This window comes from Salminus brasiliensis, chromosome 14, assembly GCF_030463535.1.
Source record: "Salminus brasiliensis chromosome 14, fSalBra1.hap2, whole genome shotgun sequence".
Classification (NCBI taxonomy): domain Eukaryota; kingdom Metazoa; phylum Chordata; class Actinopteri; order Characiformes; family Bryconidae; genus Salminus; species Salminus brasiliensis.
In genome coordinates this window covers 29,805,572-29,831,041 of record NC_132891.1, presented here as the reverse complement: position 1 = coordinate 29,831,041, position 25,470 = coordinate 29,805,572, and the positions used below count along the sequence as shown (strand labels likewise).

General features: G+C 38.6%; 2 protein-coding genes across 2 annotated transcripts; one reads left to right on the top strand and one right to left on the bottom strand.

Moving 5' to 3' along the window:
- Positions 1–303: 303 nt before the first annotated feature.
- On the bottom strand, positions 304–11,965 carry atp6ap1b (ATPase H+ transporting accessory protein 1b). Its single transcript, XM_072696091.1, has 10 exons — positions 11,825–11,965; positions 8,501–8,627; positions 6,797–6,871; positions 6,041–6,231; positions 5,157–5,188; positions 4,948–5,033; positions 4,543–4,784; positions 3,026–3,076; positions 2,666–2,903; positions 304–1,355 (listed from the first exon to the last, which is right to left on the bottom strand). Exons 1-10 carry the CDS (start codon positions 11,950–11,952, stop codon positions 1,149–1,151), a joined length of 1,377 nt encoding a protein of 458 aa, XP_072552192.1. The 5' UTR covers positions 11,953–11,965; the 3' UTR covers positions 304–1,148.
- A 2,306-nt stretch (positions 11,966–14,271) lies between these two features.
- On the top strand, positions 14,272–23,181 carry gdi1 (GDP dissociation inhibitor 1). Its single transcript, XM_072697020.1, has 11 exons — positions 14,272–14,764; positions 15,866–15,973; positions 16,159–16,258; positions 16,679–16,813; positions 17,067–17,265; positions 18,137–18,268; positions 18,380–18,479; positions 19,620–19,791; positions 20,032–20,176; positions 20,267–20,321; positions 20,904–23,181. The coding sequence occupies exons 1-11, from the start codon at positions 14,720–14,722 to the stop codon at positions 21,054–21,056; spliced, it is 1,344 nt and encodes a 447-aa protein (XP_072553121.1). The 5' UTR covers positions 14,272–14,719; the 3' UTR covers positions 21,057–23,181.
- Positions 23,182–25,470: the final 2,289 nt, after the last annotated feature.

Below are 25,470 nucleotides of genomic sequence, written 5' to 3'. Positions count from 1 at the left end.
GCTGTTCCTTTTTTGGAGAAGTTTGCATGAACTGTCACATGATGGGAAACGTGGAACAATGGTGTGTTCACCCGAGGGAACTTGTTATAAAAATAAATGACTTGTAATGCACCCTTCAGACAGAGAAGTACTGTATAAATAAATGACCAAAAATGTGCAACTGCAACAGTAATAATACACAAACAATGGTGAGAAAAGAAACCAACTGCCAGTGACTGAAATGGTTTAACGCTCGAATCTTGATTTATGCAGAAATGTCGAAAAATTGGCTGGATTTCCCTTCGATCTCATGTCATACAGGCATAACATGTATAAATAGTTTTATTTCATACTCAGTCATACACATGACAGTCATGCAGGCAGGTGTCAAGCCTACTAAACACTTCGTTTCATATGACTGGAATAATCTGTCCATGTCGGTCAGCATGCTTAACAAGAGCACTTAAAATGGCACAAATATACATATATGTCTTAAATTACCCACAATTCTGAAACTTAAACATCCACAGAAAGCAAATGAGAGCACACAACATACCAAGTCGATTTCTGGAGAAGAAGAAAAAAGAAACATGTGAATAAGTGACAGTATTAGAAATTCCTGGTCTACTACATCTTCAGCTAAAGACCTGTGGTAGAGAAACCAGCACAATAGAAACACAATATAGGATAAAGCTGAATTTGAGGCATTACAGCACAGCTTAGGGTCAATAATGACAATATAATTAGAGGCACTCCGAGATGAATGGCACTTTCTAGACTTAAAGGACACAGTATTGGAGGACACTTCAGTAGTCATCAAAGAAAAAGGCTTTAGAACTGTAAAAGGGCACTTGAGTAGGACATTTGGCGTGGCTATTTTGGCAGACATCACAGTTGTACTACATACACAGCAGTTTTAGCACTGTATAAGAAATGTAAAAAAACAAAACAAAACAAAACAGACAACCTGGGACAGAAAAAAAAAAAGACATGAGAACTTCCCACTGTTAAAATAATAATCATAGCATAGTTAAAAGCAGAGAAACTGAGCTGTAGGTCAGAACAGGACAGTGGAAAGATCAGCGAAGGAGGGTGTGGAATAAAATAAAATAAAATAAAAACAGGAAGAAACATAAACCTGATGATGAAAGCCCCTTCTTTGGCTTCTGTTACTCGTTTAGAGGCACTGAAATCGCAGGTCCTTTGGGGTCATCAAAGCGGTCCATGGTGCGCAGCTGCATGATCATGTGCAGGCCATATGTGAGGATGAAGACCATGAGCAGAGTGGTCACCAGCCCCATCCAGATACCTGGCGTGAAAAAGCTTGCGCAGTCGCTGGCGTATGAGAAGTCCCCAGTCACGTTGAAGCTCTGGATCTGATTGATAAATAAAGTTCCACAATCGTTAAAAATCCATGAGGTTAACATCAAAAAATGCACTCAATATTCACTATACTACAAACAGCTAGCGTTTAGGTCACTATATTGAACATAATTGAGTAAGTGTACTTAATTATGATATTATTTTAAAAGATCAGTACTTAAAAGTATTCTTCAAAAGGCAAGCTTGTACTTTCACTCAGTTACATGTCAAAGAGAAAACCATCCTTTTAGAACTCTACTGGACATTTCAATTCAGACCCCTCAGAGTACCTAATTTATTCCAATCATCTAATTGTGTCGCAGCCGTGTCCTGCATAAAATCCTGTATACTCTTAACAATATAGGTGCTTCTAATGGTTAAAAGAACCACTTCCTGCTCTATAAAGAACTGTGTTGGTAATAGAGACTTTAAAGTACATCAAGTGAATGTTCTTTACAGTTTTGAAAGGTCTTTCCCACTTAAATCGATATCCTTGATTAATTAAACATTTTATCTTGATTACAATTAAAGAGGTTCTGAGAGGTTACAGGGATCTATATATTAATACAAGCTCGAGCCGTGACTGGGGGAGCGACTGACCAGCGTGCCCCATCAGCAACCCCCCATTCAGCGCCTGTCACCTCTCCACTTCTCCACTTTGCTGGCTGGCTATGTGCTATGCGGGTAGGACTGGGTATGGATGGACAGATGGCAGCGGATCTCCCCGCCTGCAGTGCTACCTCTCGTCAGTCCCGACACCCAGGTGCTAAATTCTATGGTGAAGCGGGCAGGTGATGGGCGTCGGATGCCAAGCACGATGGGGCACATGGCACAGGGACCATTTGCTTTTCAGGTTGCTCAGACTTGAAAAGAGGTCAGAGCCATGTTAGCCCTGCGATTGGTCAGGGATTTGCTGATGTAAACCTGATAAGACATACTTACACTGGGGCCCCGAGGAGGCAGATTAGGAGCCAGGTGGGGCTATTCTTTAGTAATAGAAGTTTGTAAGAACACTGGAGGCATGTTGGCGGGCCATATGCTGTTTCAGGGGTTAATTGGGAATAAAACTCAGGATTTAAAGGGACAGTATGTACATATGAACCGGAGGGGTGATTTAAACAATATGAGCCAAGTTAGTTAGAGGTTCAGAATGTCCATTTCCATTCAATTCCGATTCACTGCCCAGTTCATATACAAAAGACTATAATCCAGTTCCTTTGAATCTGGAACTGGATAAAAAAAACTGGATAAAAACACACTAAGCCATCCCCAACTTCCTTCAGTCTACCTTCAGTAGAATCTGCTGATGAGAATGTGATCATACCTGGAAGTCAGTGAAAAGGATCGTCCACTTGGTAGCATTGTCTGTAGTGGAGTTAGCCACCAGGAGCGGGCTCTGGGTGTTGCTCACCCTCTGGCAGTGGAAGGAATACTCAGCAGGAGTGTAAATGTCACGGCTGGCGTTAAAAAGGGCAGTCTGCCCATCATAGTTTAGCACAACATGCTCCATTACCATCCAGTCACGAGCAGACACGGGGAAGAAGGTCTTGCGCATCACAAAGCTGAAGGTTGGCAAATAATACATGGTCAACTCGGAGAGAATAGGGTGTGCAGGGTTATGAAGACAAGTATGCTGGTGCAATAGTGCAGAATGTGCTACTGTACAAGTGTGTTGAATACTTACACAAGTTGAAAGGACTGGAAACCTGTCACGTTTTTATAATTCAGGACAAGTCTGGAGGGGGAAACAAAAGGTTATTTAAGTCAATTCTGCCCACAAATACATCATGGAGTATAAAAAACTGAAGCAATATATACAATATGGACAAAAGTATTGGGACACGCTTCTTAATCACTGAATTCAGGTGTTTCATTCAGTCCCATTGTCGCAGGTGTACAAAATCAAGCACCTAGCCATGCAGTCTGCCTGGCTGTCTGAATTTGAGCATGGTACTGTAATAGGATGCCATCAGCTATTAAAAACGCTTTTTAGGAACCACAACAGCAACTCAGCCACCATGTAAAGTTACAGAGCGGGGTCTTAGAATGCGGAGGTGCATTGCGCATAAAAATCTCCAATGCTCTGCTGACTCTGAGTAACTGCAGAGATCCAAATCTGCTGTTAGAGCTGCAAAGGGGGGACTAGGTTCATATTAATGCTTATGGATTTAGAATGAGATGTCATAGCTGCGATGTGTAGGTGGCCCAATACTTTTATCCACAAAATGTACTTAAAAGATTTGACTGTTTGATATGCTTTTAATGCAAGATATTAAATCCTCTACAAAATATACCTCCCATAAGAAACTAATGAACCACTGTCCAGTGGCAAAGCGCCCCTAAACAATAAATAGAAAAGAATAATTTACTTCTAATATAGTTCATTTTTGCAACCGCAAAGCGGTTTTTAATAAAAATGTTCAGGCTAATAGTTTTTTTTCCCTGACTGTTCTGGAACAACAAACCTTTAAAGCTTGTAACATGGATTAACCTATTGTTGCTTTCAAAATCCCAGTTGTTTTCCTACGTTTTGACATTATTTAAAGAATGAATGCACCAAAATGACTTGAAATGAAATCTTTTTACATTGATGTCCGCCAAAAATTAAGGTCTTTTTTCTTTTCTGGTAAAGCATTTTGGAGGTTCAAGGTTCTTGCAGTACACCGTCGATATATTGGCTTGCATGTAGCAGTTTTGCAGTGACTCCAGTAAAGAGCCCTGGCTCAGAATCACGGTTTTACGTTTCTAGCAACCCTGTTTAGACTATTGGTCCCCCAGAAGGTAAACAAGAGAATGCAGAGTCTGCAGTGTGGAGCTATTTTACAGTGGAACAAGAAAACAAACCAAAATATCTGAACTTTTATAAAACCATAACTGAAACACTCTTACCATTAAGAAAAGCCTCTACTAAACTAAATCAATCAGTCCAGAATGTCTTAACATAAAAACTGCTTCTAAAAATAAAGGGATTTTACTGAACGGATTAGCAGGTCATTTTATCAAAACTGTGTGACTGGGTTATTTATGCAAACACAAAGATCGGGTCGGTATCAGCTAATGTTCAGCATTAAAAGACTAAGATTGGGGGCAAAATGACCTGATCGGAACATTCCGAGCAATTTTATTGCTTCAAATGTGTCCAATAATTGACCAAACAACAACTAGGGAAAATTACAGCTTAAACAATATGGACCAACTGACCTGGACTCTGTTTCATTGCAAACTGAACCATCCAGGGAGATTGTGTTATTGAAAGTAAGAGGGGCTAGGTCAAACGGGGATCCTTGCTCATAGCTGACGTTCAGAACATTAGCCCAGAACAGAATACACGGCCCGCTGGTGGTGCTGTTAAAAAGAATGGGTGGTTTGACGGTTGCTTCTGCTGACATCTGCAGGAGCGAGCGTCCTGCAAATCCTTCAGTCATGTGGGTGTTCTCGGTGACCTATGGAGAATGGGAAACAGAAGGAAAAACCTGGATGTGTAATGTTGGGTACTGACGGACTGTTATAAAGTGTTGATAAGGTTGGAACCCAATTGTGGTTTGTAAACTTGTACAAATGAAAATAATCAAGTTCTGTAAAGTTAGGATACAGTGTGGCGCTTACATGGGAAGGTCTCAGGCCTGTGTAAACAGCAGTGTAAGGCAGACCCCGAGTCTTCAGTAAAGCCAGGACATCCCCAATGGTCTCATCTATGAAGACAGACATTGGAAAAGAAAGCAAACAGTGCAAAATTAAGTGATATTATGCAAAGATTATTCATAGTCAGACTGTCTAGATTGGTTTAAGAAAGGGACAGGAGAAACAGAACTCACCACTTTTCCTAAGGAGCTCCTTTGACTGAGTGCTGCCAAATAATGCAAGAGGTTTATTAGCTTTCCTCAGTCATTCAAGTCAAATTAATTAATGCAATATCACAATATGCTTATATTAAATAACTGGACCCCAACAACAGTTACAAAGCATGTCATATAATGTAATACACAATATATACAAAATTATTGGGACTCCTGTTCATTCGTAGTTTCTTCTAAAGTCAAGGTATTAAAAAGAGAGAGATCATCCTGCTTAGTCCAGGGAAAATGGCTTTCTTCTAGATTTTGGAGCACTGCTGTGAGGATTTGATTGCATTCAGCAACAAAAAAGGATTTTGAATGATCACCACCCCACCTCATCCCCAACTCTCCAGCTCATCCCAAAAGTTTTGGATGGCTCACCATCCATCATTCCAGAGAACACAGGGGGGGTGGGGGGAGAGGGGGGCTTGTATCCTTCCAGGCCACGCTGCCAGCAAGTTCATGTTTATCTGCTTCAGAGTGTCATATTGTAATGGCAATAATTCTCTACAGGGAGTAGACAAGCTGCATGTCTGCATTTGCACATCTGAGTCAGCAATGAAACTTAAAGTAATGCATTCAATGAAAGGAGTGTCCACAAACATTTGGACGTATTGTATATACCACACCAGATAACAGATGATAGGGAATTAGCAGTTTTACATTTAAAAAGTGCAGAACTAGATGATCTCTATGAGTGTCAACTTTGCACTACAGGAATTGTGAATTTTGAGTGAAGACAGGTGCAAACAAGGTCTTCTACTACCCATTTTGATCCAACGCCCCCCACCCCAACCCTTTGCAAAGTTCACCTCATTACAAAGAACATTAACGATTACATCCCTTAAAAAAACCATCTTTACCCAGATGTGTAGGGAAGGCTGAAAACCAGAAGAGAAGGCTGTGATGAGCTCAGCTGAAGCTGGGTGAGTCCTGCCAAATCAACACGGCGCGCTGGAACCCCAAGTTCCTCCTGAAAGAGTTCCTGCACTGAACCGGCAGCAGACCAGGCCAGCGATGGCACTACCAAGGGTGTAGATGCGTCCAATGCTGCCTGGAATCCAAATACATACAAATGTTAGTACATTTTAATATCATGCTCTAGTCTAGCTAAACAGCTAGGCTACTGCAATTGCAAAGACATGTCATTACATACATATATTACACATGCTGGGTATGGGCATCTTTATAGGTTATATATCAACTGCCCAAAAAAACCTGTTATCAATACCATCCATAAACCCCATAATATGAACCTTTAATATCATAATTAAATACTATTCCTAGTATATTTATGACTGCAGTTCAGAATGTGTCCAATACACAGCTAGAACATATTAGTAGTGTATACCAGTGATGGCGCAAATGAACTGAAATCAGTCACTGAGAATTTCTGTGATTACTTTTTTGCATCTTTGCTTTTTTTTTATAGCTTGCAGTGTGTTGTGCTTGGAGATGAGATAACTAAACAATTATTTATTTATTTATTTATTTAAAGATTTTCTATATCTAAACAGTAACTGAAGGCTTTTGCTAATAAAATATGCTGAAGCATAGGCTACGTTTCTCTGGATTAAAAACAGACAAAGTGTTTGCTGTTAATTCCATTTCAGACTTACCTCCAAGTTTACAAAGATGCTGTCTTGCTTGTTCCCGAACACACCCCCATATACAGTGAAGTCATCAATGCTTAACTGCGCAGAAGAACATAAGAGAGGGTCAAGTTAGCAAAAGTTAGTGAACCTGTGTTCTTGCAAATGCCTGCATGAGACTGTTGCTTTCACTTTCTCACTCACACACACACGGTTTGAAAGCAGAATATGTGCACACCATGCATTCAACCTGTCTTAGAGGTTGTGAGCTGTGAAAACGTCACAGAGAAGAGAAAGAAGAAATGAGAAGTTGGATACTGCAGGATGGAGGAGGGGTTCAGATAAAGGCCTTTCTCTCAAACTTCAGTTATTTCACAACTTCATTAAGATGTGTTATAACTGTAACAACACCCAGCCAGTGTTTCCCAATATCCCTGGTGTGTTTTAGTGTTTTCACTAGGGCTGGGCGATATGGTAAAAATACTATATCACGATATTTACAGACATTCAGGATACATGATATTTATCATGATACATGTGATCACAGATTAAATACATCAGTACTACTATTCAGATCCTCTCCCACACTGAATACAGTGATTTTAATTCAACATCTGCTGCTCTTCATTAAAAAAAGTCTAATTACACTGCCTGTAATGAAACCTGATCACCAATACCCTTGATGTGTTTAAAAAAGCATATTGTGAATCACAATAAAATGTTTTATTGTAGAATTTAATGTCCAATGTAGAAGCAATTCAAAACAAGGACTGCAGAAAACCTGTCGGGGCCCAATGTTAAAATTAAGGACCACCAGGAGCCATTCACCAGCCACCACTTTATTTAATGTATTTATTCATTTATTTATTTAAATTATTTATTATAGTTCTAGCCAATCACATTTAACAACGTATTGATGGATGCAATGATCCACAAATTTATACAGTGGTGTCACAGCAAAAACAACGATCAGCTGAAAATCTGCCTTACATTAACATCACTTTTCTATTTTCAGTTTATTATAGGTATTATTATTTATTCTTTTATGATAGATATATTCAGTTCATTATTATAGATATAGCCATGCTTCAGTATTTCAATCATAAAGTAATATATGAAGCAACCAACTAACATTTTAAGCTAATACATTAGCCACAGGTCAGCATGGCAGTCACAGTACAATAGTTTATTATTAGATATTTTACAGCTTATAATAAATTATAATAAACCATGTTAACTTTCCATTATTCAATTACATCCATGCAAAATGTGCCTTCCATGATCATGATTGTTCTATTTTCAGTTTATTAAAGATGTTATTAGTTATTAGTTTATGATGGATATGTTTAGTTCATGTGTGGCAGCCATGATGCAGTACTTTATTATATATTTTACATATTACATATATTTTTATTTATAATAAACCATTTTATTTTTCATTATTCAATTAAATCCAAGCAAAAAGGAGGACAAACAGAATCAAAGTAAGTATTCAGAAAATTCTGTAAAGTAGAGCTAGTATGATGTTTCGCTCCATCTCTATAAAGTACTACTGATTACAGTTCATCCACAGCTAAACCTTCCCGTGAGTATATGGCAATTCTGGGGTGCCTTCTGGAAACTGTAAGAGGAAGTGCGAGTCCGTACAGCTCAGAGTCACACTCCACTGAGACGACAGGACCAAGACAGGGTTTACAATGTCCACGCTGATGAATCAGAGGCCGTCCTCACCTCGTCCTGAAGAAAGAGCACCATGGTGTGCGGTGAGGTTGTCAAGGCAGATTTCAGATAGGACACCAACTTCCCACCGGAGACAATCTCTCCAGCTGCTGGTTCAGCCAGGGCCGGCAAAGAGTACCTAGGATAAACATAAGCACTTAGCAAACACTGAGACTGTACAGAAGCACAACTTCAGCTTCAACAATGAGTCACTGCTTGTAACTTTAATGGTCTCGGCCAAGCTAGGGCTTGGTTAGTGTTGGGCTAGACCTTAAAAGTCAGGGGACGGAGTCGCTAAAATTTCCTGAGAAAAAAATGATGAAGAATCTTAGGATAACAACTTAAGAAGAAGATTTTTCTTAATTAAATGCGACTCAAAAAATTTATTAAGACACTGTTTTGTTGTTTTCTTGTGTAGCTATTTGTGACATAGCCTATTATGTTACATTTTACAGCTTATAATAAATGATAAAACCATATTTAATATTCATTTTCTATTATTCAAGTAAATCAGTGCAAAATGGACATTAGAAGTGAAGGTGGACAAAAACTCCTGATGTGACAAAATGGAATGTCATTATTTTCCTTATGTAGAAGAACTTTAAGAACAACCTCCACTTTTTATCATTATATTATACAAAAAAATCTAGTAATTCAAGGCAAGTTTAGGACTACTGTAAGAAGATATTTTTATAATAGAATTACAATTATTATAGAAATAGAATGTTTTTAGTAAAAAATACAGATCCAAGACTAATTTTCTTTATTTTTGTGAATTGTTCCAAGTTTTACTAAACATTTTATTGGCATTGAGAAGAAACCAAAATGGAGGGTAGTATTTTTTTACTTTAAGGAACTCAAATTAGCTTAATAAGGTCTAAGGTTTTTTTTTCAAAATTAATTACACATTTCTAAATTATTTATTAATTCACATTACATTTTATTCATCATAACATTACATGTACATTATAATTATTATTGTTAATATAATTATAATTGTTATTGTTATGTTGCATTATTCACTGTAATTTTTATTTTGGGACCAAGGTATTATAAGTTAACAATAAATTTGTGATATGAAGACCAAACAAATAGCAGTTGACAAACCGTGAAGTCAGCTGGCTAAAATTACCCGCTAGTTCTCTAAACAGGCAATCAGGCATCACAAGATATATTATGGAAAGAGCTGCTTGGATTCCTTTTACTGGAGGACATGTGGCCCTGTGTTCATTCATCCAGAGAAAGATAAAGACAAACCCACACACATCCATGTTCCTCACCCAGACTAAATATCCCATGCAGATGCCGGTGCTATCACCTCAATGTTTAAATTAGCAGTACAAACTACGCATCATCTATTTCTGTAGAGGCTAAAAACATTAAACACATCATCAGATATCTGTTTAAAATATCTGTCAAATCATCTGTCCAATGGCAAGATTTTATTTTTAAGCAATCACCTGCCGATATTATATCTCTCTGATATCACTGCACGTTTGTGGTGTTGCACTGATATCAATATCGTACTGGTACTTACACACAGTATGAATATATATATATATATATTCATACTGTGTGTAAGTACCAGTACGATACGTACGATTTTTTTTTTTTTTTTTTTTTTTAGAAACCAACCATTTAAACACCCAGTAAAAGCCTGTCATAAAATAGGTATTACTATGAATTAAATGGTATTACATTAATTAAAGTATGGTAATTAATTAATTACCATACATTAAATGGAACGTTTACATTTACAGCATTTTTGTTTTTTATGTGGTGTTTTTTTGGTTTCTAAAACCAAACGTTGAGTTTAAGCAACTTGTTTAAGCACTTTTTATTTTTAAACTGTAATTACTTTCTCTGATCTGAAATGTGAATTTTGAACACTAATTAAAAAGCTGTTTGATGAAGCTTAGCATTATGATTATGCTCCCCTACCTGCACGTGTTTCTGCATTATGGCCATTTAAATGTTTTCGTAGCTCTGAAATCTTTCAGATGTGCAGTTCCTCAACCAGTAAATGCTGTTATTTTAAGTTTATTATATCTTATATTTATGTGCAACCTATAAAAAGTGGAACACTACAAAGGATTCAGAATTTAAAGACCTCTATCGAGTATTTAAGTCAGAATTGGTATCAGTATTGGTACTCTGTATCGGGAGATACTTGAAAATCTGGTAGATCTAGTAGACTGTAGATAAAAAATCTGGTATTAACAGAATGTGGAGCCACAAATTATAAACAAAGATCTCTGTACCACGAATAGGATAGTATTTAGATTTCAGTTTTTGAAATCTGCCATTACTGGTGCCTCACTATATATGATAAAAATTTCTGAAAATCACCCATCCCTCATCCGGACTGACCAGACATCTGCAGCAACAGAAACACTAACTGGATTTCTATTAAAGGTGGGTGGTGTGGCACAACAGATAACACCACTATCGGTCAGTGAGCAACCACAGCATGTGGGAGACTGGGGTTCGATTCCCGGTCTGGGTGACTATGCTGCGCTACACCAATAAGAGTCCTTGGGCAAGACTCCTAACGCTACGTTGGCCAAACCTCTGCAATACGAGTAACCTTGTAAGTCGCTCTGGATAAGAGCGTCGGCTAAATGCCACAAATGTAAATGTAAAGGCTTTACTATACCAACATCACCACTGTTTTAGGGCCACCAGTTTGCACATCCATAGTAATTATGTACTAATAAAGGTCATAATCCTAATCCATAGTTAATCCATCATTCAGGAATGTCTAATCCAGGTTTACTGAACAAAGACAAGACCTTACTCTCCTACAACTCATAAGGAGTGTTTGCACCTGTCAACACCAGCCTGACTGGCCTGCATCAAACAAGGTGGGTGAAGGGTGGGCGGCCTTCCTCACAAGCACTGGTTTAACCATTTTGCAGAACTATAACAACTGGCAATTTATCTAGCTTTCCCTGGGTTTTTCTAAGGGAAATCAAACAGTTTTAGCACGTCAGATATTAAAAATATCGAGTGTAGAACATGCACATATATTTCGCACTTAAGACAACAGCTTAGCTAGTGCTAGCTATAGTTATAGCCCGTGACTTCAGTACAGTAAGCAGCTGGACCTGGAGACCTGTAGCAGGTCCAGATTTACTGGTAAACTACCGACAGAGGTGCTGATGTTAACTTCAGTTAGTGAAGTGATAGTAGAAGAGATGGAGCTGGCGCTGGAGATGTATGCAGGAGAACTGACTAGCCCCGGTAAGTGTGAGCCCAGCGCCAGCTCGGCCAACAGCAGCCCGGCTTTAGCTCCAGAAAAGAGGAGGAAGCTGAGGAGCTAACAGCATCACCTACCCGTCGCTGGTCCACATGATTAGTGGCACTTGGGCCCTGCATGTACTTAACGAAATAAGAGTAAATAAAAGCGAAATTAAGGCCATCTTTAAGGCACTAACAGACCGACAACCGACTTCTTCCGTCATCTTCTGTATCACGTGAAACTTGCCGACTGTCATGTGAGCGACTGATGACGCGTTCCGTTCATGGACGTCCTCTACGTTGCGTCGGCCTGCGCCCAGCGGCAGCAGAGCTTCATATCATAAGGATCGGCATGAACGACGCTCGGCCAGCCGACATATGGTTTACATCTCCGGCTTCCAATGCAGCACATGTTATTAGAAATGCGTGATTTTGAGAGATCATATAAAGAAATGCAGCTTTTTAAATCACAAAAATACTTAGTTCCGCTGTGTGTTTTATCACGGAGGCACATGTCGCCCAAATAAATAAATAAAAAAGATTACGAAATGTTGAATTTTATATCGTAATTTTTAAATCTTATATCCTGTTATAAAAATTACAATAAAGATATAAAACATCTTGTCATGCAATATTTAAAATTAACACGTCGTAATTGTGAAATAAACATCTCGTTTAGAGATTTGTCATACAAGCGAGATATGTCGTAATTAACATCTCATTGATACATCACGTCGTAACAATGACGTAATTGCGCTATGAGATTTGTCATACAAATGACATCATAATTAACGTCTCATTGTTATGAGATCACAACAGAATAAAGACGTCATTATGAAATAAACATCTTGTTTAGATTTGTCATACAAGCAACATTTATCATAATTAACATCTTGTTTTTATGAGATTTGTAATAAAACATCTTGTATTTAACATATTATAGTTATATCACAACATAATAATTACATGTCATAATTATTAAATAAACATCTCGTTATGAGATTTGTCACACAAACAACATTTAATTAATATCTCAATGATATGAGATATAATAATGACATGTAATTAAATATCACGTCATAATAAAGAAATGTCATAATAATGAAATATACATCTCGGTATGAGATTTGTTATACAAATGACATGCCATTAACATTTCATTGTTATGTCACATCGTAATAAAGACGTTGTATTCATGAAATAAGCATCTTGTTTGTCATACAAGCAATGTCGTAATTAACATCTCATTGTTATGAGATGGCACGTCGTAATGTTGACATGTCGTAATCATGAAATAAACATCTTGTTGAGATTTGTCACACAAACGAAATGTGATTTATTTCTCATTGTTATGAGACATAATGTCATAACAACATGTAATTATTAAGTAAACATCTCGTTATAAGATTTGTCACACAAACATTTGATTCATGTAACTCATTGATATGAGATATTATGTCATAATAACATGTAATTATGAAATAAACATCTCGTTATCAGAGTTGTTAAACAAACATGTCATGTCTTACAAACAACATGTAATTAGCATCTCATTGTTATGGGAATGCTTTGTAATAATGACATGTCTTAATTATGAAATAAACATCTTGTTATAAGACTTGATTACATGTGGTTGTAAATAAAAAAATAAACATTGCATTGTCATGGGCAATCACCCTGTTAAAATGTACCGTAATTATGACAAAGAACATCTTATTATTTTGAGATTATATTATATAAAAAAACATAAATATCTTGATTTTATGAAATTTAGTATTGTTATATTGGCTAGGTTGTTTTTAAAACATGACTCAATGGTGCAGTTGGTTGAATTAATCCAGTTTTACTGTGTGCTTTGTTTAAACCACAGTAGAATCTATTAAAAACTATTACAATTATTGATTTATTAATAATCGAGTATTCTGAACAACACAGAAAGCTAAGTCTATGTTGTTTTAATGACATAGTATCTCATAATAATGTATGATACTTCACGGTAAAACATATACTTTCTGTAATATTCTGTGTCATAATTATGACATATGCTGTCTTTACAACATGAATATTGTAATAACGAGGTGTGCATTTCATAATTGACAAATGACATAATATCCTGTAATAACACCATGATAGAGAAGATTTTTAAAAATTGCTTGAGCATTGCTAGTATTTACTGCCACCTAAATTAAAAAAAAAAAAATCCAAACAGATTTATTTTCAAAGGGAAAAGGCTGGCTGGCTGAGTTTGTGGAATCATTAGCAATTATTATTTACAAATTATTTACACATTTACAATTATTAACATATTTAAGCTAATTACTTTTTTAATTACTACAGTTAATAGCAATGGCGTAATACAGGTAAATGGAAATTAAATATAACAATCATTTGCAGATCTACACCATCATAGTTTAGTTCATAAAGACCCTACAGATAAACCACCACAACCATCATCACCATCACCATCACCATCATCATCATCACCAGTGGACCACTTTCTCTAAGAGGCTTTTACCACAATGCTGTAGGCGGAGGGATACAGACATTTCACTCGGATCCCTGAGCCTGATGCTCCCTACCCCAGCCGCGGTCTGAGAAAATGAAAGTGATAGAAATGTTTATGTCTCTTATTAATATTTGACTTATTAAAACGGTCCACTTGAAGGACGTGTTTTCATCCACGCCTCAACCACTCATGTCGATGACACCACGCCGCTGAACAGGGGCGAGGAGTCTGCACTATATCGCGACGCGAATGTGTCCGAGCTCCCAGAGTCGGTGCTATGGCCAGGGCCATCTTTGGACGTCCTCGCCGGTCGCACTAAAACTCCAGTAATAAATCCTGACCTGTGCCACATTCACGGCATCTGAGCATCGTTTGCACCGACATACGTTTGCCTCGCAAGAAGCTAACTCGAATTAAGGCGTGGCATCTGATTGCTTCCCCTTTGCACGGTTTTCGGGACACACCAGGCTTCGCTGTAATTCAACATGGATGAGGAATATGATGTGATCGTGCTGGGCACCGGGCTCACAGTGAGTATATCATGCCTTAAACACAGCACGGCTGTATCTGAAGGGCGACGCCTAGATGCACAGATCTGGGCATGTTTCCCTGGCTGGATGAGAAAGGAAAAGGGGGGACTGCTGGAGGGAGGCTGGTGCCCAGTGTGTAAATAGATGCTGGGAGGCCGACTTGCTGACGCATCGCCTCCGGTGTGGTGCCGTAACGGTACTCCATGGCTTTAAGCTACGCGACCACCCAGCATTGTCCACACAGGCTCCATTAATCAGCATTACTAATGCTTTCCTCGGCGATTATCAGCTGAATGTCACGAGTTTAATGGATAACATGTTAAATAAATGGACATCGGGGCTCTCCTGTGCCTTCAATAGGAGTGGCATCAGGTGTCACGGTCGTGCGTCAAAAAAGGCAAACGCCTGGATGGCTCTCAGTAAGCCACACTATGGCTAAAGTTGGCAGAACTGGTGTAAAATAACCGGTCTCAGTGCCATGTTAGCTAATGGCTGGTGTAAACAATAGGCTGTACTCTGTGGGCTCCATTCAGGGTCTATAGACGCTCAATTTGGCGAGCTACGCTTTGCTAGCCAGCTAGCTAACGCTCCCCGGAGGTAAAAGCCACAAGCTGCACGACAAATGTGCTAAAACGAATATTTAATATAGCCAGATTAATTAATAAGTACCAAATATTGGCCCTGGGAAGCTGAAGGTGCGTGTGCGTTATGGCCGCTGAGCGGCGGTGTGCAGTGATGAAGGATCCTTGGGTGGGGTAAGGAGATACATCCCAGGGTGCAACGCGGACAGCCATGAGTTAATGAACAAAAAGAGCCTCTAAAATCGTTTATTTATTAAATAACATACGTAATCATTTTAATTTTAATGTACTTGGATATGTCTGACTTATACTACGAGGCTCAGTGATTTATTGTTAATTTTGTTAATGTTGGTATTTGTTTTCATAATAACAATACACGTCATTCACAGCAGTGCTAATCTCAAGCCTGTCTAAAATAAAATCACAATTAAATAATAAAAATAATCTTACACGCTACAGTGAATTAATGCAGTAATTAAAGTGCTTTAATTAATAACATTATTGTGATTATTTATTTCAGGAATGTATTCTCTCTGGGATCATGTCAGTGAATGGGAAGAAAGTTCTGCACATGGACAGGAACCCGTATTATGGAGGAGAAAGTTCCTCCATCACCCCTCTAGAGGAGGTAAGGTCGCTCAGCGTTGTGTGAACTGGTGTGTGGTCCACACACCATATTCTGTCTCCGTTAATGAAACTTTTTTGGGAGGGGTGAAGCATGTGTTATTGTCAGGGTTTCAGACGGGTATCATTTGGTATGCAGTTGACCTTTTATGTAAATGGTGACCTTCGTATGTGCTTCTTATCCGCCAGCTTTATAAGCGATTCGAGCTTCCAGATGGGCCTCAAGAGTCGATGGGTCGAGGAAGAGACTGGAACGTGGACCTCATCCCTAAATTTCTCATGGCCAATGGTAATAAAGCAACCAGATTTGAGGGTTGGCTAAGTGATGGGTTTGTTAAATACGTTGTAGAAGCTAGATGAGACCACTTTTCCTCGTCTGATACAATACCAAATCTTGAGTGTCAGGAAACTTTACTTTTCCAGTGTTTTATAATGCTAAGCTTTAAAATGAACAGGTTTCTATTGAAGCAAGGATTTTTAAGATGAGCAAGTAGGCCCAAACCATCATACAGTGTGAGTGTGTGCTGTCCCAAGCTTTTCTGTGTGCTGTCCCAAATTTTCTTCAGTTATCTGCTCGATACTATTAGATACACCCCCATTAAATCTGATATGCCATCACTGATGATAGTACTACAGTGCTTCGGAAAACTCACCCCAGTGTTCTACTTTTTTCCAATGCTAAACATCACATTCTGTCTGATTTCTACAGGGCAGTTAGTCAAGATGCTGTTATATACTGAGGTGACCAGATATCTAGACTTCAAAGTGGTGGAGGGAAGCTTTGTGTACAAAGGAGGAAAGATCTATAAAGTACCCTCGACGGAGACTGAGGCACTGGCTTCAAGTATGTATGAAGAAACACTGTGAAGTGTGTAATTTGTTCTCGTTCACTGAAGAAAGGGAGCACATAATTTTCCCGTGGATGAAATATTATTCAGGATACTTTTGTCAGTTTACCTTGTTTTGTGAATATTTGCATTAATGTCAAATATTTTCTTACTTCAACAGTTCAATATATGATTGTGTAGCAAAACCAGAACAACAAACAGTATCAAGGCCCTCCTATCTTACTATCTGTTGTTGTTTGTGTCCCCCAGATTTAATGGGAATGTTTGAGAAGAGACGTTTCCGGAAGTTCTTAGTTTTTGTGGCCAACTTTGACGAGAATGACCCGAAGACCTTTGAAGGGGTTGATCCCAAACAGACAACAATGGGAGAAGTGTACAAGAAGTTTGACTTGGGGCAGGATGTTATCGACTTTACTGGACACGCCCTGGCCCTCTACAGGACGGACGAGTATGAACAACAACTCATTTTACTACACAATTGTTATCCCTGCTAAATGACATTTACTATAGTCTATACTTTATAATATAATAATTATAATCCCTTACTATAAAAGTATTATTCCTATTGAGTGGTAAATATGTTAATAACTCTACATTTATTAATAACAAGAATACATTTATTCACTCTGTGCCATATGTTTAAATGAAACATTCACAACTGAAGCTCCAGTTCCAGCTGGTCCTCTGATGCCTCTGGGATAGTGTGATAAAAGATGAAGTTCAAGAATGAAGTTACAAGGAGTGTTTTAAGCCAGACTGTTACTTGAATGGAGCACAATACAGAACAGCCAGTCAGAACAGAGCTCATGTACATATATCAGCTTTAAGGACACAATAACAAAAACAGCCCTGGTCCAGATTCCCAAGAATCTGGGATCCCAGGATCTTGGTCCTGTTTAACTCTAACAAGAGAGGTCATGTAAAAATACATGCCTGTGCAAACATTATATGTAGACAAAAAATATAAAATATACAAGCACAGTGTGGGATAGGAGTCCCTTAAAGCTATTAAAGACATAATAGGCCTGTCACCAGTACATGATTATTTGGTTAAAAAAAACTTCTTTGTGAACTATGAAAAAAAATCCTTATACAGTAAACGCAGCCTGATAGGCCCTCCCATTTTTAAGTTTTTATATAAGGCTTTAATTCTTATATACAAGTTACCCCATTTTTAATTTTTTTAAATTCTGTAAAAAGTCTTTAATCATCAGATAATCCGTAGATTATTACTAATAATAACAGCCTTACTACTTATTACTATGTAATAAAAATGTAGCTGGAATATACCTTGAAAAAGTTTTTTTGCCTCCCCACAGTTACCTTGAGCAGCCGTGCCTGGAGACCATCAATCGGATCAAGCTGTACAGCGAGTCACTGGCTCGCTATGGAAAAAGCCCATACCTGTACCCGTTGTACGGCCTGGGGGAACTGCCTCAGGGCTTCGCCAGGTGTGCAAAACACAACCCGGGCATTGCGACCCAGTTGCCACAGCCCATCTGTATTACTGGTCTGAGCCATGTTAACATGATTGTCACATTCTTCTGTATTTGTCTTGACAGGCTAAGTGCAATTTATGGAGGAACCTACATGCTGAACAAACCAGTGGATGAGATAGTCATGGAGGATGGCCATGTCGTTGGAGTGAAATCGGAAGGAGAGGTAAACTGAGCTGTAGCTGAGCTGAGTCAGTGTTCAGATTTTAATACATGCCGATGAACTGTTACGCAACAGTTCATCGAAATTAAAAAACAGACCTCTAGTACACTCGTCCGCTTCTACTGAGGGTCTCTTCTGTATCATCTTCAGTGGAAGCCACTGTATACAGTCAAAACTAGGCATCTGGATGCAGGAAGTGTGGGGGGGACTTATGCTTAATACAACAATAAATCTGTTTTAATTAACTCTAGAGCTTCTGATGTTAGGGGGTAAAAGGGCAGATCAGCTGGCGTTAAAAAGTAAGTAACAAATGGAACTAGTCTAGGGTGAGTTTCCCAGAATTTGGCTTGACCCAACCTGTACTTCTTGGAATTGGGGTTTCCTGCAGTTCAGCATCTACCCACCAGAGGGTAATCACTAATTCCCTGTTAGGGATCAGCTTGTTCTGTAGACATGACGTGGAGGAATAATAAATAATATAATATGAATGATTTAATACACATATATGTCGTAAGTAAGTAATAAAAACAGCAATTATTGTCACTATTTACGATAATATATATATAGTTTATATTAAAAAAAAACACTGTATATTTGTATTAAATAAGTCAAATATACATGGTAATTCATTACAAAAATAATTGTATGAAAAAGTTTGTGTTGATGCTGCATTTAAGTATATAATAAAAAATCTTTATTGAGAAAATAAAAATACGGAAATTGCATCTAAAATGGGCTGAACAAATTAAAAAAACCTATTAAAGTTTCCTGTAGAGGATTTATCGACTTTTTTAACCAGAGAACAATGACAAACTCACCCCCAGGACAGTATATAATTAGATCCCTATGGTTTCTTTTAATATTGTTTTTAAAATGAGACTAAACTGGGGGCTCCTAAGTGGCATAGATCAGTTTAACCTCGGGTGATGCCAAAGCCATCCGTGGCCAGAGACTTGCTATGATGCAAGTAGTTGTTCAGTGTTGTACAATTGCTGACGATACTTATGATCAGCTCCATAAAGGGAGTAATTCATCCTGGTAGTGGTAAAACAGATTTAATGGAAAGTTAATAATGCAGAGAAGCACTGAGTATTGCTCGTCATATATATTTAGGTCCTCTATTTTATCTTTCTTCCTTTTTAGATTGCTCGGTGCAAGCAACTCATCTGCGACCCCAGCTACATTCCGGACCGTGTGCGCAAAGCAGGCCAGGTGATCCGGGTCATCTGCATCCTCAGCCATCCCATTAAAAACACTAACGATGCAAACTCCTGCCAGATCATCATTCCTCAGAACCAGGTTAACCGCAAGTCAGGTCAGCACCAATCAAATGCCTTTTAGTCACTGCATCTGTGCCATGTATATATCTAAGCATAGGATTCTCAAGTTTCTTTATTAGATGCACAGTATTGCCTCTAGGGGGCATGCTTACATTTTGTTTTTTAGATTAGTCTCAGCGTAGATCACAGTGTGAACTTTCTTCTTCAGAGTGTTTTGAACTGCTGGATTTGTGTGAGTGGATTGGAAATAATAATCTTTTATGGTTTGTGTACAGATATCTATGTGTGTATGATTTCCTATGCCCATAACGTGGCGGCCCAAGGGAAGTACATTGCCATCGTGAGCACCACTGTGGAAACTGCAGAACCTGAAGCTGAAATTGAGCCTGCTCTGGAGCTCCTTGAACCCATCGACCAAAAGTACCTAATTGTTTAGCTTTAAAACTGTAATGTGTTTTATTAAAAAAAATCAGATTCTTTAAAACAATTTCTATTCTGTCTGTATTCTAGGTTTGTGGCCATCAGTGACATGTATGAGCCAACAGATGATGGTTCAGACAGCCAGGTGAGGCCTAGCTCTTCTATTTTCATGTTTTCCAACTCAAACCATCCTGGAAACAACCTAAGAAAAGAAAACCTTGGGCCTCTTATTTTTTTATTTATTCAGGTTGGCCCAAAAAATTGTAATACTTAAGTATTTGGTTGTTATGTTAGTAGTGGTTTCTGAATAATATATATTATATTATATATTAATATAAAAAATGATCAGCAAGACTTACATATTTGATATTATCAGTGTTATTATCAACAGCGTTACTAGTTATTATCAAAAGAAGTTAAAAACTTCATGTTGTAATTTTAATTGATATCTGTAGTGTTAACATGGAATTTGAAAATTGAGCCCAGTGTTTATTTATTTTTTAATTAAATTAGTATTATTATCAGATATGTAATAAAAAAACAACATCAAAAAGTACCCATACCTTTTCTTCTTCTACTCATTTACCCATTCACAGTATCAGAAATTTTAACCAGGGGTTGCCCAGACTTTTAGATGCCACTGTGTGCTGGGAAAAAAAATACTACTACATATAATCATTTTAGCTGTACGACAGCAACAGTGAACTGTTTTTGCAATGTCTTCCAGGTATTCGCCTCACGGTCTTACGACGCCACCACTCACTTTGAGACGACCTGCAACGACATCAAGGACATCTACAAGCGCATGACGGGCAGCGACTTTGACTTCGAGAACATGAAGCGCAAACAGAACGATGTCTTCGGGGAGGACGAGCAGTGAGGGAAGGGACGAGACGGAGGGACGGAGGAGATGAGAGAGGAGGACGGTCAACAGGGGGAACAGACAGTGGTCGATCGTGAGGGTACCGCTTCAATTTAGACAGATCATTTGGATATAAATCAAAAGTGTGACCACACCAGGTCATAGGTGGTGGTCAGCTGCCCTTAACTTTCCTTCATTTTGTCTTGCTTCTTGTTCCCTTCCCTCCATCTCCCTCTCTCTCTCTCTCTCTCTCTATTTCTCTGTCTCTCTCAGTCTCGTTTTCAAGTACGTACACTTTAGCACAGAGGCACAATGCTCTTTCAATGCTCACATTCCCCCTCAACTCATCCTTCACAAAGCAAGGCTGATACCTTCATTCTAGACTTTTCCGTGACTGTGGTACGCATCGTTTGAGCTACATTCGAGGTCAAACATATCCAAGCCTTATTTGTTTGTGAGTGGTTTTAGTTTACGAATGATGCCTGATGTGTCTTTCTGTCATAATCCACTAACGTTAACGTGTGTCTCGAGTAGGTAGGAACTGTGAAATCACTAAAGAGCTCCAACAAAACCGAAACCCCACATGGTAAACCTGACTTTTGACATTTAACAGTAACCATTTAAAAAACTGGTTAACATTTTAAGACACTAACAGAATCACAAATACGTTTCAGACCTAGAGATTTTCGGTAACAGAGCCACGCTTTAGTTATAGGCAAGTACAAGACTTTACAGCCAGGTCTTCGCACCTGCAGATGTGCTGAACATCATTACATCAAAGTCATAACAGCAGTAGGGTACGTCTATTGGTGGACATGCATGCATCCTTCAGGAAACCTTTGTGATGAGAAACACAGAAAAGTCCTCTTTCCAAACAATACTGCTTTCGCTACACTTTACACACACTTCCCACTCCACACACAGTCCACAAACACGCTCAGCTTCTTTTATTATAGCATTTCTTCAGATTTGGCAGTGAATCGGGTTACTATGAGGCCTGGGTTACGGATTCTGCAGTATGGAATTGCAGAGCTCAAAGACATGACCTTTTTAGTTGCCCGTGTAGAAGGTGAGAAACGATCTGGCTGCATTCGGTATCTATAGCAGAATCAGCAGCAGCAGTTTATATAGGAATATAAAGAATTAAATAAATGAAATAATGAATATTGTGTCTTTCGCCGCTTGACACTTAACATATCTTCTAGTAGTTCTGGCTTTGTAAACTAGGCTGGACCCTGGTCTTAAAACCTCTGAGATCTTTGTTCTCTTTCTCTCTTTGTGTCAGTTTTAACCGACTTTGTGACTTTGGAGCCTGTGTGCTGGAGTGCGGTGTGGTTCCTTACACTCGGCATGCTTCAGTCACTCTGTAACACTGTTTTACACATAAATGTCAGTGTATATATAGTTAACATGTCATGTTGTGTTAGTAACCGAGATTTTTTTTTTTTCTGTTCCTTTCCAGATACTTTTACGAAAAAATCTTAAGTGTGCTCTTTTTTGTTCCGGTTTGTTTAGGTTTTTTAGTTTGTTTGTTTTAACGTAGATGATTCCGTTGACACTGGCCTCTCTGTGCCGCCTGAAGCTGTGCAGTTTTGAGTTCTTATCTATGCTGCTCTCAGTCTAGCTCATGCATCGGTCGGTCGTCCCGTATTGATTTCTGTCCGTCTGTGTTCACCTCCCACTTGTGTAGGATTGGACACCCCAAAACAAATCAGCAAGTTTCTTTGCGTTCATGAGCTCATACAGAGTTGCTTACGGTCTCTCAGACCCACTTACTGTGCTGCAAGTCCTGCATCATTCAATCTCTCATCAATCTTCTCTCACCTGTGTGTAATTATGATATATGAAAGACAATACGTTCTCAGTGGAAACTGAATCCAATAGCATCGGTCTTACTGGCAAGTATAGCTCCGTTCGGACTCATCTTCTGCATCCTTCGCACTTGTTTGATTTCTAGTAGCTGTTTGAATGTTCTTTTTTGTACGTTATTTATTTTCCATGAAGTGTGTCATGAAACTAAACACTTAACACTGACATGTGAACTTCAGACAAAGCAGTTAATGACTCTAAGTTGTGACTTTATCACAGGTGTTTTGAGCAGTCTTGTGCAATGAATGAAAATAAAATTCAAATGTGAATAAAATGCTGAGAAGCTGACTGTCTTTGGTCTCTGTTGGAAAGGCGACAGATTAAATGTAAACGCTTCTTTGTCAGACTATCACCTTTCTTTGGGAAGGTATTCTCCAAAAGTACTCAAAAGTCTACATTGACCAGATGACATGATGCGTGAGGACGTCCCTAACCATCCTAAAATGCCACCACTGAACCTACAGGTTTTCCAGAGAACACCAAAGACCAGGACTTCTGAAAGAGTGTGCTTTGGACAGATGAATCTCGAGTTTCCATGGGATTATTTTGGGACACTCATCCTTTTTAAAAGAGATCAGACACTCATTAGACTCTCACTAACAGATCGACAACAGATCAGTGATGTAGTAGCACCTGAACGCTTAGTTAGAGTGTCACTGAAGACGTCTACTGAATTCAGCTGTTCTTCACTTTATTTGGAGAGTTCGAGTTCAGATCTGTAGATGTTCACCTGAGAAATCACTGATCATCTAACAGGTCTAATACAGACCATCTGAACCTCCTCAGCCAGCTGCTATAGACCTGCTGCTGACACCAGTCTGAAGCTTCACTGGATTAGGCTGAGTTTAAGGGGCCAGGATGAGGGTTAGGAATAGGTTTTGGTTTGAGGTTAGGGTTAGAATGAAGATCAGCATAATGTTCTGGGTTAAGGTTAAGGTTAGATACAGGGCCACTGTGAGGGTTAGGTTTTGGGTAAGGCTAGGTTAGGTTCTGCTTAATGAAAGTCTACTTGACGTCATATCAACAGTAAATCTACTGAATGTCAGTAACGCCTCAACAGAACATCTTCAATTTATTTAACTCAGTGTATTCAGATGCTTCACTACCAAGACCTTTCCCCTTCCCTGACATCAGCTGTGGTGAGAGCTACCTGTAGGCCACATGATGACATTTGATGAGTGTTGGAGACTGGACGTGCCAGGCCAGCCTGATCTGGCCATGATGACAGATGTTTTAAATGTTCTCCTCTTGTGAAACTTCTGATTTCTTAACATCAGAGATCTTTTTAAATCCCTTTCCAGGCTCATCTTCATCTACAACCTTCTTTTTGAAGGCCTCTGAGAGCTTTTTGGATCTGGCCATGATGATACTGCTCATTTCAACAATCTAGAGCAAACGCTGGATCAGCTGGTTTAGGGCTATCATATTTGTAATTATAGATTAGTGAGTGTCCATTTATCACCTTTTGGTGTTTTTACTTCTGGAGATTAGCATGCTAACTGGTAGCTAATTGTAAAGCGTAAAACTATTGTTTAAAATGGCCCACTGGTTATCAGCTAAGTTACCAAGTTAGTGCCAAATTTTTCAGACTACTGTTATCAAATGTCAAAGGGAGGTGTGTTCATAATTTACCACAGATATGGGTTTGTCTTGAGTATTTTGGCAGAATTCTTGGGAGTTATATGTTACATCTGCAGGTTTGGGGGGTACTGGGGTGGTGAGGCCGGAAATCCTGGGCAGCACCCCCTGATCAAACCAAACTAAATGTCTGAGGTTTAATAAGACAGGCTTCTCCAAAGCTCCTCTGAATCTAGAATGAATTACAGTCTAACCATGTTCCAATCATTTGCAGCAGATTTTCTGCAGCTGATTTTAATTTGGGGAATTTGTAGTAGTAATGAATGTGGGGTGTTCAAACTTTTCCTTACAAGGAAAATGCAAAAAAGACATTTCTTCAGCTGTATACGTTTAGTATCTCATAATACTGTTCAAGTAAAGATCAAGCGTTCATATATTTAAATATGTTACAAAAAATGTTTAATGGGCTGTCCTAACTTCTCCAAATGTATTGACCTGTAACAAATATACACATGTCTTTTGCAAATTCATGTAAATTAGCGTTTAAAAAAAGATAATTTATGCATCTTCATAATATATTAAAATACAATCACTGGAAGCAAACTTTTCTAATGATGGATGCTACCAGAAATATAGTGTATTTACTGACTTTATATGATTATTCTTTTGATAATTTATCCTAAATCTATCTGTTCTCATTTTATATGCACCTTCTTTGACCATGCATTCAGTCCTAGATTGCTCCACTCATAGCATTTCTGACTTTTTGAAACTTTCCATGCAAGGTGCCACTGCTTCACACAAGGTGTCTCTAGTCCCTCTTGCTTTGTATTTTGTGTAGCAGTGCGTAACTCATGACTGCTTAAAATAAACAGGCTACATCACTGTTCCTCTCCGGTTCATCAGGTTGCACTGTCAGTGTCCCATTGTCCTTTTTGGCCCCATCGTGATTCCACAGAAATGAAGTCTTGGAGGGAGAGGACGT